Source organism: Motacilla alba, unplaced genomic scaffold, assembly GCF_015832195.1.
Source record: "Motacilla alba alba isolate MOTALB_02 unplaced genomic scaffold, Motacilla_alba_V1.0_pri HiC_scaffold_35, whole genome shotgun sequence".
In the NCBI taxonomy this organism is placed as follows: domain Eukaryota; kingdom Metazoa; phylum Chordata; class Aves; order Passeriformes; family Motacillidae; genus Motacilla; species Motacilla alba.
Window position 1 is genome coordinate 1655695 of NW_024037447.1, and position 13624 is coordinate 1669318.

At 59.1% G+C, this 13624-nt stretch overlaps 3 protein-coding genes across 5 annotated transcripts; 1 reads left to right on the plus strand and 2 right to left on the minus strand.

Annotated features, from left to right (window-relative positions):
* Nucleotides 1-20: 20 nt before the first annotated feature.
* UBXN1 (UBX domain protein 1) lies at nt 21-3096 on the plus strand. Of its 3 annotated transcripts, none has more exons than XM_038126566.1 (8): nt 21-322; nt 476-529; nt 816-941; nt 1298-1441; nt 1854-1905; nt 2029-2112; nt 2618-2783; nt 3004-3096. In XM_038126566.1, exons 1-8 carry the CDS (start codon nt 243-245, stop codon nt 3051-3053), a joined length of 756 nt encoding a protein of 251 aa, XP_037982494.1. In that variant the 5' UTR covers nt 21-242; the 3' UTR covers nt 3054-3096. The 3 variants fall into 3 exon arrangements, with proteins under 3 accessions (XP_037982494.1, XP_037982495.1, XP_037982493.1); XM_038126567.1 differs by having other exon boundaries at nt 30-365; nt 2585-2783; XM_038126565.1 differs by having other exon boundaries at nt 35-322; nt 2585-2783.
* A 1-nt stretch (nt 3097) lies between these two features.
* Nucleotides 3098-3832, minus strand: DMAC1 (distal membrane arm assembly complex 1). Its single transcript, XM_038126619.1, has 2 exons — nt 3579-3832; nt 3098-3259 (listed from the first exon to the last, which is right to left on the minus strand). Exons 1-2 carry the CDS (start codon nt 3799-3801, stop codon nt 3192-3194), a joined length of 291 nt encoding a protein of 96 aa, XP_037982547.1. The 5' UTR covers nt 3802-3832; the 3' UTR covers nt 3098-3191.
* Nucleotides 3815-4367, minus strand: LOC119696772 (ubiquinol-cytochrome-c reductase complex assembly factor 3-like). The gene is made up of 2 exons (XM_038126618.1): nt 4173-4367; nt 3815-4093 (listed from the first exon to the last, which is right to left on the minus strand). The coding sequence occupies exons 1-2, from the start codon at nt 4338-4340 to the stop codon at nt 3962-3964; spliced, it is 300 nt and encodes a 99-aa protein (XP_037982546.1). The 5' UTR covers nt 4341-4367; the 3' UTR covers nt 3815-3961.
* Nucleotides 4368-13624: the final 9257 nt, after the last annotated feature.

Consider the following 13624-nt stretch of genomic DNA (forward strand, 5'->3'; position numbering starts at 1 on the left):
GGATGGGTTTCGGGGTCGGATTTTGGGGTATTTTTGGATTGGTTTTGGTGTATTTTGGGTTAATTTTGGGCTATTTTTGGGCTGGTTCTGGGGTCACTTTGGGTCGGTTTTTGGGGTCACTTTTTGGGTTCGCCCGCCCCGCACGCTCTCGCGCCGCGTTCTGTCCCTTCCCGGCCGCCGTCCCACGTGGCCTTGGCCCCGCCCCCTGCCGCTGCCCACGTGACGCGGGGCCCGGGGCCGCCATGATGGCGGCGGACGGCGGGGCCGGGCCCGGGCGGGCCCTGGAGGCGCTGCTGGAGATGGGATTCGGGGCCCGGCGCGCGTGAGGGCGGCGACACCGGGGGGGCGGCAGGGAGGGGCGGCCGGTAACCGGAGAGGGGCCGGGAACGGGATCCCGGCGGATTTCGGGGGGTTTTGGTGGGGGGATTCCCGGGAAAAGCCCCGGAGCCCCCCCGTGACCCCCCCGGTCCCGCAGGGCGAAGGCGCTGGCGCTGACCGGGAACCGCGGGGTGGAACCGGCGATGGACTGGTGAGGGGGGACCCCAAAAACACCCGGGAACCCAAAAGTCTCCCCCGAGACCCCCAAATTTCCCCTGGGACCCCCCCAAGCCCCCTGAGACCCCCCCAAGAGGGCCCAAAAGCCCCCCCGGAACCCCAATATCCCCCAGGATCCCCCAAATTCCCCCTTCGCGGACCCCAAAAATGCCTCCGGGACCCCAAAAACCACCCTGAGACCCCTAAAACTCCCCATCCCCGGGACCCCCAAACCTGCCAGGGACCCCCCCAAACCCCCCTGATTTTGGGGTTCCCCCCAGGCTGGTGGCTCACGAGGACGACCCCGACTCGGACTCGGACCCCGAGGCCCCCCTGGATTTGGGGGCGCTGCCCTCGCTGCTGGGGGGACCCCGGGCGCCGCCGGGGGAGCAGGACGAGACCCAGAAGTGACTCCGGGGGGGATGTGGGGGGATTTTGGGTGTTTAAGTGGAAAATTTGGGGGTTTGGGGGGGAAATTTGGGGTTTAAGGGGGAGATTTGGGGGTTTTGGGGGATTCCTCTGGGATTTGAGTCTTCAGGGGGATTTTGGGGCTCAGGGATTTGGGGTTCAGGATGATTTGAAGGTTCAGGATGGTTTTGGGGTGCAGGATTTAGGGGTTCAGGGTGATTCTGGGGTCCCCAGGGCGCTGTCTGAGGCCGGGCAGGAGCGCGAGGAGCGGGGGTTCATTCCCTGTGGGATTTTGGCGGATTTGGGGGTTCAGGGTTTTGGGGCTCAGGGTGTTTAATTTCGGGGTGCTCCCCAGGGCGCTGTCGGAGGCCGGGCAGGAGCGCGAGCGGCGGCGCCGCGGGCAGGAGCTGGCCAAGCTGCGGGAGTGGCGGCGGGACGAGGAGCGGCGCCGCGCGGCCGAGGAGCGGCGGCGGGACCGGGCCGAGGAGCGCGCGGCGCGGTGAGGGGGAGCGGCCCCGGAGCGGAACCCCAAAACTTCGGGAGAACCCCAAAATTTCACCCCCCGAAAAAAAAGAAAAAAAAAACAAACCCAAAGGAGCGGAGACCTCCGGGCCGCCAGGGGGCGCCTCCACCGCGGGAAGCGCCCTCACGAACCGAGGCGCCGAGGAGATTTTGGGGGCTCCAAAACCCCTCAGAAACCCCCTCAGATTTTAGGAACCCCCCGAATTCCCGCACTAAAACCTTTGGGGACCCTCCCCGAGCCCCCAAGCCTAAGGGCGCAGCCCTAAAATTCAGGAGGTTTCCCCAGATCCCTTCCCTCAGATCACCCCAGCCCACCCCGATTTTCAGAGATCCCAAAATTTTGGGGGAACCCCGAGAAATTTCGGGGTTTTCCCTCCCTGTCCCTACAGGCAAAGAGTGCGCGAGAAGATCGAGCGGGACAAGGCGGAGCGAGCGCAGAGGGTGAGCGGGGCCCCAGGAAACAGGGGGATCCCAAAGGACTGGGGGGATCCCAAAGGATTGGGGGGATCCCTTGAGGGCACTTTGGGGTCCAGCCCCAGCAGGATCCCCTCCTGTCCTCCCCAGTTCGCCCCGGCCCCCCCGGCCCCCCCGGCCGAGCCCCCCCAGGAGGCGCCGGCGCCGCGGGAATACGACCAGTGCCGCATCCAGGTGGGGATTGGGGGTCTCGGGGGCATTCCGGGGGGTCCTGAGGGGGTTTGGGGCATCCCCAGGGGATTTAGGGGATCGTGAGGGCGTTTGGGGTATCCCTGGTGTGTTTTTGGGGGATCCTGGGGAGTTTAGGGGAATCCTGAGGGGATTTTGGGGGATCCTGAGGGTAGTTTAAGAGATTCTGATGGGATTTTAAGGGATTTTGGGGGAATCCCAAGGGGTTCTGGGGGGATTTGGGGATCCTTGATGGGATTTTTTTTTGATTTTGTGGGGATCCCAGGCGATCTGGGGGATCCGGATGGGATTTTGGGTGGATTTGGAGGATCTGTGGTGGGATTTCAGGGGACTTCAAGGAGATTTTAATGACCCAGATGGGATTCCGGGGCTCCCTGCTGCATTTTAGGGTGAATTTAGGGCCCCCAAGGGGTTTTTGGGGTGCCTGTGGGTGACTGGGGGGCTCCGTGTGCCCCAGGTGCGGCTCCCGGACGGGCGCGCTCTCACGCAGAGCTTCCGCGCGCGGGAGCCGCTGGCGGCCGTGCGCCTCTTCGTGGAGCTGCACCGGGGCCCGGGGGGCGGCGCCGGGAGCCCCCCCGAGCCCTTCAGCCTCCGCACGGCCTTCCCCCGGCGCCTCTTCACCGAGGAGGACATGGAGAAACCCCTGCAGGAGCTGGGTGAGGCACGGGGGGACTGGGGGATTTGGGGATCTCCAGAGGGCTTGAGGGGTGTCTGAGGGGATTTGGGGGGGCTTGTGGGGTCCCTGTGGGGATTTGGGAGGTTCTTGCGGGATCTCCAGGAGGTTTAGGGTTCCCTGGGGGGTTTGGGAGATCCTTTAGAGGATTTTGGGGTCCCTGGGGGGGTTTTGGGGGACACTAACCTCCTCCCCTCTTCCAGGCTTGGTTCCCTCCGCCGTCGTCATTGTGGCCAAGAAAGAGGGGAGCTGAGGGGGCACCCCAAAAACCCCAAATAAACCCCAAAACCCCAAAACTCCGAGTTCGGGCTGTCCCGTGCCCTCCCCCCAGAGCCGCTGCGGGGGGTCCCGGTGCCTTTATTGGGGTCCCGGGGCCGTTCTTGGCGTCCCCTCAGGGCTCCCGGCGCTGCCACCGTCCCACGGGGTCGGCGAGGATGACGATGGCCCAGCCGGCCAGACCTGCGGGGACACCGGGGTCACACCTGGGGGTCACACCTGAAGGGGACACTGAGGGGACACCCGGGGCACCTTGAATCACTGGGGTCACACCTGGGCACCCCTGGGGTCACCTGAGGCTACCTGAGCTCACCTTGGGACCCTCCCCCACCCACGGGAACCCCAGCTCTTCCCCACCACCCGCGCAATTTTGGGGAGATTTTGAGGCGTTTTTGGGACCTTCCCGGGGCCGCCCTCGTTTCCATGGAAACCGTCAAAAATTTCCCGCCTTGGCCCCCTCCCGCGGTCCCCGCCGCTTTCCCCGTTCCCGCCCCGCCCTCACCGGCGGCGAAGGTGATCTGGGCGATGGCGCCCATGGAGGGGGTGAGCCCCTTCCTCATGGCGCTGCGCGGGCCTTGGTACACCCAGATGGCGGCCATCAGCAGCCCCGCGCCGCTCAGCAGGCGGCAGCTCCAGCAGCCGCCGAACAGCGGCCGCGGCGAGGCCGCACCGGGTCCCGCCACCGGCCCCGGCTCCGCTGCGGCCTCCGCGCCCCGCGCCGACATGGCGGAACCGGAAAAGGCGCCGGAAGTGTGGTGATTTATAGAAGTCCGGGTGCAACAGCGCAAAAGAGTTCCGTGCGAAACCGCTTAAGGCGGTGACGGTTCCGGGGAAAAGGGCGGGACACCGGGAAACAGGCTGAGAGGGGGGCTCCCGGTGCTGAAGTCACTTCCGCCACGGCACTCCGCGATACGCCACGTTTTCGTCGGTCTGGGCGGCCTCGCGCAGCGCCGTCATGATCAGCTCATTGTGGCGCCGCCGCTGCGCCAAATTCGCCGTGTCCGCCCCGGGCTTGCCCTGCCGAACCGAGAACAAGGCGGGGGTCACCGCCGGTTCCGGTCCCGGAGGCGTCCCCGACGCCCCGGTCGTCCCGTACCTTCAGCGAATGCTGCCGCTCCTGCTCGCCGCCCGCAATCGCCACCCACAGCAGCAGCCCCAGCGCCACCGGAACGGCGCCGCGGGCGAGCGCCAGCGGCCACCGCCGGTCCAGCGCCATCGCCACCACCGCGCCACTTCCGGCACCGCGCTGGACCGCCCGGAGCATAGAGACGGAGATGGAAGGACCGGAAATCCCCTCCGTTACACTAAAACCATAGAGACTAAATGTGGGAGGACCGGAAATAGGCCCCGCCCTGTCGGGATGATAGAGAATGGGGCTAGGAAGACCGGAAATCCCCTCCGGCACACCAAAACCATAGATTTGGAGTGTTGGAGGACCGGAAATAGGCCCCGCCCTGTCGGGATGATAGAAAAAGCGGCTAGGAAGACCGGAAATCCCCTCCGGCACACCAAAACCATAGATTTCGAGTGTGGGAGGACCGGAAATAGGCCCCGCCCTGTCGGGATGATAGAAAAAGCGGCTAGGAAGACCGGAAATCCCCTCCGGCACACCAAAATCATAGATTTGGCGAGTTGGAGGACCGGAAATAGGCCCCGCCCTGTCGGGATGATAGAAAAAGCGGCTAGGAAGACCGGAAATCCCCTCCGGCACACCAAAACCATAGATTTCGAGTGTGGGAGGACCGGAAATAGACCCCGCCCTGTCGGGATGATAGAGAATGGGGCTAGGAAGACCGGAAATCCCCTCCGGCACACCAAAACCATAGATTTCGAGTGTGGGAGGACCGGAAATAGGCCCCGCCCTGTCGGGATGATAGAAAAAGCGGCTAGGAAGACCGGAAATCCCCTCCGGCACACCAAAACCATAGATTTCGAGTGTTGGAGGACCGGAAATAGGCCCCGCCCTGTCGGGATGATAGAGAATGGGGCTAGGAAGACCGGAAATCCCCTCCGGCACACCAAAATCATAGATTTCGAGTGTTGGAGGACCGGAAATAGGCCCCGCCCTGTCTGGATGATAGAAAAAGCGGCTAGGAAGACCGGAAATCCCCTCCGGCACACCAAAACCATAGATTTCGAGTGTTGGAGGACCGGAAATAGGCCCCGCCCTGTCGGGATGATAGAAAAAGCGGCTAGGAAGACCGGAAATCCCCTCCGGCACACCAAAACCATAGATTTCGAGTGTTGGAGGACCGGAAATAGGCCCCGCCCTGTCGGGATGATAGAAAAAGCGGCTAGGAAGACCGGAAATCCCCTCCGGCACACCAAAACCATAGATTTCGAGTGTTGGAGGACCGGAAATAGGCCCCGCCCTGTCGGGATGATAGAAAAAGCGGCTAGGAAGACCGGAAATCCCCTCCGGCACACCAAAACCATAGATTTGGCGTGTTGGAGGACCGGAAATAGGCCCCGCCCTGTCGGGATGATAGAAAAAGCGGCTAGGAAGACCGGAAATCCCCTCCGGCACACCAAAACCATAGATTTGGCGAGTTGGAGGACCGGAAATAGGCCCCGCCCTGTCTGGATGATAAAAAAAGCGGCTAGGAAGACCGGAAATCCCCTCCGGCACACCAAAACCATAGATTTGGAGTGTTGGAGGACCGGAAATAGGCCCCGCCCTGTCGGGATGATAGAGAATGGGGCTAGGAAGACCGGAAATCCCCTCCGGCACACCAAAACCATAGATTTGGCGAGTTAGAGGACCGGAAATAGGCCCCGCCCTGTCTGGATGATAAAAAAAGCGGCTAGGAAGACCGGAAATCCCCTCCGGCACACCAAAACCATAGATTTCGAGTGTTGGAGGACCGGAAATAGGCCCCGCCCTGTCGGGATGATAGAAAAAGCGGCTAGGAAGACCGGAAATCCCCTCCGGCACACCAAAACCATAGATTTGGCGTGTTGGAGGACCGGAAATAGGCCCCGCCCTGTCGGGATGATAGAAAAAGCGGCTAGGAAGACCGGAAATCCCCTCCGGCACACCAAAACCATAGATTTCGAGTGTAGGAGGACCGGAAATAGGCCCCGCCCTGTCGGGATGATAGAAAAAGCGGCTAGGAAGACCGGAAATCCCCTCCGGCACACCCAAACCATAGATTTGGAGTGTTGGAGGACCGGAAATATGCCCCGCCCTGTCTGGATGATAGAAAAAGCGGCTAGGAAGACCGGAAATCCCCTCCGGCACACCAAAACCATAGATTTCGAGTGTGGGAAGACCAGAAATAGGCCCCGCCCTGTCGGGATGATAGAAAAAGCGGCTAGGAAGACCGGAAATCCCCTCCGGCACACCAAAACCATAGATTTCGAGTGTGGGAGGACCGGAAATAGGCCCCGCCCTGTCGGGATGATAGAAAAAGCGGCTAGGAAGACCGGAAATCCCCTCCGGCACACCAAAACCATAGATTTGGCGAGTTGGAGGACCGGAAATAGGCCCCGCCCTGTCGGGATGATAGAAAAAGCGGCTAGGAAGACCGGAAATCCCCTCCGGCACACCAAAACCATAGATTTGGCGTGTTGGAGGACCGGAAATAGGCCCCGCCCTGTCGGGATGATAGAGAATGGGGCTAGGAAGACCGGAAATCCCCTCCGGCACACCCAAACCATAGATTTCGAGTGTGGGAGGACCGGAAATAGGCCCCGCCCTGTCGGGATGATAGAGAATGGGGCTAGGAAGACCGGAAATCCCCTCCGGCACACCAAAACCATAGATTTGGCGAGTTAGAGGACCGGAAATAGGCCCCGCCCTGTCTGGATGATAAAAAAAGCGGCTAGGAAGACCGGAAATCCCCTCCGGCACACCAAAACCATAGATTTCGAGTGTGGGAGGACCAGAAATAGGCCCCGCCCTGTCGGGATGATAGAAAAAGCGGCTAGGAAGACCGGAAATCCCCTCCGGCACACCAAAACCATAGATTTCGAGTGTTGGAGGACCGGAAATAGGCCCCGCCCTGTCGGGATGATAGAAAAAGCGGCTAGGAAGACCGGAAATCCCCTCCGGCACACCAAAACCATAGATTTGGCGAGTTGGAGGACCGGAAATAGGCCCCGCCCTGTCGGGATGATAGAAAAAGCGGCTAGGAAGACCGGAAATCCCCTCCGGCACACCAAAACCATAGATTTGGCGAGTTGGAGGACCGGAAATAGGCCCCGCCCTGTCTGGATGATAAAAAAAGCGGCTGGGAAGACCGGAAATCCCCTCCGGCACAGCCAAGCCATAAATTTCGAGTGTGGGAGGACCGGAAATAGGCCCCGCCCTGTCGGGATGATAGAAAAAGCGGCTAGGAAGACCGGAAATCCCCTCCGGCACTCCAAAAGCATAGATTTGGCGTGCGGGAGGACCGGAAATAGGCCCCGCCCTGTCGGGATGATAGAAAAAGCGGCTAGGAAGACCGGAAATCCCCTCCGGCACACCAAAACCATAGATTTGGCGTGTTGGAGGACCGGAAATAGGCCCCGCCCTGTCGGGATGATAGAAAAAGCGGCTAGGAAGACCGGAAATCCCCTCCGGCACACCAAAACCATAGATTTCGAGTGTGGGAGGACCGGAAATAGGCCCCGCCCTGTCGGGATGATAGAAAAAGCGGCTAGGAAGACCGGAAATCCCCTCCGGCACACCAAAACCATAGATTTGGCGTGTTGGAGGACCGGAAATAGGCCCCGCCCTGTCGGGATGATAGAAAAAGCGGCTAGGAAGACCGGAAATCCCCTCCGGCACACCAAAACCATAGATTTGGCGAGTTGGAGGACCGGAAATAGGCCCCGCCCTGTCTGGATGATAAAAAAAGCGGCTGGGAAGACCGGAAATCCCCTCCGGCACAGCCAAGCCATAAATTTCGAGTGTGGGAGGACCGGAAATAGGCCCCGCCCTGTCGGGATGATAGAAAAAGCGGCTAGGAAGACCGGAAATCCCCTCCGGCACTCCAAAACCATAGATTTGGCGTGCGGGAGGACCGGAAATAGGCCCCGCCCTGTCGGGATGATAGAAAAAGCGGCTAGGAAGACCGGAAATCCCCTCCGGCACACCAAAACCATAGATTTGGCGAGTTGGAGGACCGGAAATAGGCCCCGCCCTGTCTGGATGATAGAAAAAGCGGCTAGGAAGACCGGAAATCCCCTCCGGCACACCCAAACCATAGATTTGGTGAGTTGGAGGACCGGAAATAGGCCCCGCCCTGTCGGGATGATAGAGAATGGGGCTAGGAAGACCGGAAATCCCCTCCGGCACACCAAAACCATAGATTTCGAGTGTGGGAGGACCGGAAATAGGCCCCGCCCTGTCGGGATGATAGAGAATGGGGCTAGGAAGACCGGAAATCCCCTCCGGCACACCAAAACCATAGATTTCGAGTGTTGGAGGACCGGAAATAGGCCCCGCCCTGTCGGGATGATAGAGAATGGGGCTAGGAAGACTGGAAATCCCCTCCGGCACACCAAAACCATAGATTTCGAGTGTGGGAGGACCGGAAATAGGCCCCGCCCTGACGGGATGATAAAAAAAGCGGCTAGGAAGACCGGAAATCCCCTCCGGCACACCAAGACCATAGATTTCGAGTGTTGGAGGACCGGAAATAGGCCCCGCCCTGTCGGGATGATAGAAAAAGCGGCTAGGAAGACCGGAAATCCCCTCCGGCACTCCAAAACCATAGATTTGGCGTGCGGGAGGACCGGAAATAGGCCCCGCCCTGTCGGGATGATAGAAAAAGCGGCTAGGAAGACCGGAAATCCCCTCCGGCACACCAAAACCATAGATTTGGCGTGTTGGAGGACCGGAAATAGGCCCCGCCCTGTCGGGATGATAGAAAAAGCGGCTAGGAAGACCGGAAATCCCCTCCGGCACACCAAAACCATAGATTTCGAGTGTGGGAGGACCGGAAATAGGCCCCGCCCTGTCGGGATGATAGAAAAAGCGGCTAGGAAGACCGGAAATCCCCTCCGGCACACCAAAACCATAGATTTCGAGTGTGGGAGGACCGGAAATAGGCCCCGCCCTGTCGGGATGATAGAAAAAGCGGCTAGGAAGACCGGAAATCCCCTCCGGCACACCAAAACCATAGATTTCGAGTGTGGGAGGACCGGAAATAGGCCCCGCCCTGTCGGGATGATAGAAAAAGCGGCTAGGAAGACCGGAAATCCCCTCCGGCACACCAAAACCATAGATTTGGAGTGTTGGAGGACCGGAAATAGGCCCCGCCCTGTCGGGATGATAGAAAAAGCGGCTAGGAAGACCGGAAATCCCCTCCGGCACACCAAAACCATAGATTTGGCGTGTTGGAGGACCGGAAATAGGCCCCGCCCTGTCGGGATGATAGAAAAAGCGGCTAGGAAGACCGGAAATCCCCTCCGGCACACCAAAACCATAGATTTCGAGTGTGGGAGGACCGGAAATAGGCCCCGCCCTGTCGGGATGATAGAGAATGGGGCTAGGAAGACCGGAAATCCCCTCCGGCACACCAAAACCATAGATTTGGCGTGTTGGAGGACCGGAAATAGGCCCCGCCCTGTCTGGATGATAGAAAAAGCGGCTAGGAAGACCGGAAATCCCCTCCGGCACACCAAAACCATAGATTTGGCGAGTTGGAGGACCGGAAATAGGCCCCGCCCTGTCGGGATGATAAAAAAAGCGGCTGGGAAGACCGGAAATCCCCTCCGGCACACCAAAACCATAGATTTGGCGTGTTGGAGGACCGGAAATAGGCCCCGCCCTGTCTGGATGATAAAAAAAGCGGCTGGGAAGACCGGAAATCCCCTCCGGCACACCAAAACCATAGATTTCGAGTGTGGGAGGACCGGAAATAGGCCCCGCCCTGACGGGATGATAAAAAAAGCGGCTAGGAAGACCGGAAATCCCCTCCGGCACACCAAGACCATAGATTTCGAGTGTTGGAGGACCGGAAATAGGCCCCGCCCTGTCGGGATGATAGAAAAAGCGGCTAGGAAGACCGGAAATCCCCTCCGGCACTCCAAAACCATAGATTTGGCGTGCGGGAGGACCGGAAATAGGCCCCGCCCTGTCGGGATGATAGAAAAAGCGGCTAGGAAGACCGGAAATCCCCTCCGGCACACCAAAACCATAGATTTGGCGTGTTGGAGGACCGGAAATAGGCCCCGCCCTGTCGGGATGATAGAAAAAGCGGCTAGGAAGACCGGAAATCCCCTCCGGCACACCAAAACCATAGATTTCGAGTGTGGGAGGACCGGAAATAGGCCCCGCCCTGTCGGGATGATAGAAAAAGCGGCTAGGAAGACCGGAAATCCCCTCCGGCACACCCAAACCATAGATTTGGAGTGTTGGAGGACCGGAAATAGGCCCCGCCCTGTCGGGATGATAGAAAAAGCGGCTAGGAAGACCGGAAATCCCCTCCGGCACACCAAAACCATAGATTTCGAGTGTGGGAAGACCAGAAATAGGCCCCGCCCTGTCGGGATGATAGAAAAAGCGGCTAGGAAGACCGGAAATCCCCTCCGGCACACCAAAACCATAGATTTCGAGTGTGGGAGGACCGGAAATAGGCCCCGCCCTGTCGGGATGATAGAAAAAGCGGCTAGGAAGACCGGAAATCCCCTCCGGCACACCAAAACCATAGATTTGGCGAGTTGGAGGACCGGAAATAGGCCCCGCCCTGTCGGGATGATAGAAAAAGCGGCTAGGAAGACCGGAAATCCCCTCCGGCACACCAAAACCATAGATTTGGCGTGTTGGAGGACCGGAAATAGGCCCCGCCCTGTCGGGATGATAGAGAATGGGGCTAGGAAGACCGGAAATCCCCTCCGGCACACCCAAACCATAGATTTCGAGTGTGGGAGGACCGGAAATAGGCCCCGCCCTGTCGGGATGATAGAGAATGGGGCTAGGAAGACCGGAAATCCCCTCCGGCACACCAAAACCATAGATTTGGCGAGTTAGAGGACCGGAAATAGGCCCCGCCCTGTCTGGATGATAAAAAAAGCGGCTAGGAAGACCGGAAATCCCCTCCGGCACACCAAAACCATAGATTTCGAGTGTGGGAGGACCAGAAATAGGCCCCGCCCTGTCGGGATGATAGAAAAAGCGGCTAGGAAGACCGGAAATCCCCTCCGGCACACCAAAACCATAGATTTCGAGTGTTGGAGGACCGGAAATAGGCCCCGCCCTGTCGGGATGATAGAAAAAGCGGCTAGGAAGACCGGAAATCCCCTCCGGCACACCAAAACCATAGATTTGGCGAGTTGGAGGACCGGAAATAGGCCCCGCCCTGTCGGGATGATAGAAAAAGCGGCTAGGAAGACCGGAAATCCCCTCCGGCACACCAAAACCATAGATTTGGCGAGTTGGAGGACCGGAAATAGGCCCCGCCCTGTCTGGATGATAAAAAAAGCGGCTGGGAAGACCGGAAATCCCCTCCGGCACAGCCAAGCCATAAATTTCGAGTGTGGGAGGACCGGAAATAGGCCCCCGCCCTGTCGGGATGATAGAAAAAGCGGCTAGGAAGACCGGAAATCCCCCTCCGGCACTCCAAAAGCATAGATTTGGCGTGCGGGAGGACCGGAAATAGGCCCCGCCCTGTCGGGATGATAGAAAAAGCGGCTAGGAAGACCGGAAATCCCCTCCGGCACACCAAAACCATAGATTTGGCGTGTTGGAGGACCGGAAATAGGCCCCGCCCTGTCGGGATGATAGAAAAAGCGGCTAGGAAGACCGGAAATCCCCTCCGGCACACCAAAACCATAGATTTCGAGTGTGGGAGGACCGGAAATAGGCCCCGCCCTGTCGGGATGATAGAAAAAAGCGGCTAGGAAGACCGGAAATCCCCTCCGGCACACCAAAACCATAGATTTGGCGTGTTGGAGGACCGGAAATAGGCCCCGCCCTGTCGGGATGATAGAAAAAGCGGCTAGGAAGACCGGAAATCCCCTCCGGCACACCAAAACCATAGATTTGGCGAGTTGGAGGACCGGAAATAGGCCCCGCCCTGTCTGGATGATAAAAAAAGCGGCTGGGAAGACCGGAAATCCCCTCCGGCACAGCCAAGCCATAAATTTCGAGTGTGGGAGGACCGGAAATAGGCCCCGCCCTGTCGGGATGATAGAAAAAGCGGCTAGGAAGACCGGAAATCCCCTCCGGCACTCCAAAACCATAGATTTGGCGTGCGGGAGGACCGGAAATAGGCCCCGCCCTGTCGGGATGATAGAAAAAGCGGCTAGGAAGACCGGAAATCCCCTCCGGCACACCAAAACCATAGATTTGGCGAGTTGGAGGACCGGAAATAGGCCCCGCCCTGTCTGGATGATAGAAAAAGCGGCTAGGAAGACCGGAAATCCCCTCCGGCACACCCAAACCATAGATTTGGTGAGTTGGAGGACCGGAAATAGGCCCCGCCCTGTCGGGATGATAGAGAATGGGGCTAGGAAGACCGGAAATCCCCTCCGGCACACCAAAACCATAGATTTCGAGTGTGGGAGGACCGGAAATAGGCCCCGCCCTGTCGGGATGATAGAAATTTCGCACACCAAAACCATAGTGTGGGAGGACCGGAAATAGGCGCCCGCCCTGTCGGGATGATAGATAAAAAAAGCGGCTAGGAAGACCGGAAATCCCCTCCGGCGGAAATACGGGATGATCCAAAAGCATAGATTTGGCGTGCGGGAGGACCGGAAATAGGCCCCGCCCTGTCGGGATGATAGAAAAAGCGGCTAGGAAGACCGGAAATCCCCTCCGGCACACCAAAACCATAGATTTGGCGTGTTGGAGGACCGGAAATAGGCCCCGCCCTGTCGGGATGATAGAAAAAGCGGCTAGGAAGACCGGAAATCCCCTCCGGCACACCAAAACCATAGATTTCGAGTGTGGGAGGACCGGAAATAGGCCCCGCCCTGTCGGGATGATAGAAAAAGCGGCTAGGAAGACCGGAAATCCCCTCCGGCACACCAAAACCATAGATTTGGCGTGTTGGAGGACCGGAAATAGGCCCCGCCCTGTCGGGATGATAGAAAAAGCGGCTAGGAAGACCGGAAATCCCCTCCGGCACACCAAAACCATAGATTTGGCGAGTTGGAGGACCGGAAATAGGCCCCGCCCTGTCTGGATGATAAAAAAAGCGGCTAGGAAGACCGGAAATCCCCTCCGGCACACCAAAACCATAAATTTCGAGTGTGGGAGGACCGGAAATAGGCCCCGCCCTGTCGGGATGATAGAAAAAGCGGCTAGGAAGACCGGAAATCCCCTCCGGCACACCAAAACCATAGATTTGGCGTGTTGGAGGACCGGAAATAGGCCCCGCCCTGTCTGGATGATAGAAAAAGCGGCTAGGAAGACCGGAAATCCCCTCCGGCACACCAAAACCATAGATTTGGCGAGTTGGAGGACCGGAAATAGGCCCCGCCCTGTCTGGATGATAAAAAAAGCGGCTGGGAAGACCGGAAATCCCCTCCGGCACACCCAAACCATAGATTTGGTGAGTTGGAGGACCGGAAATAGGCCCCGCCCTGTCTGGATGATAGAGAATGGGGCTAGGA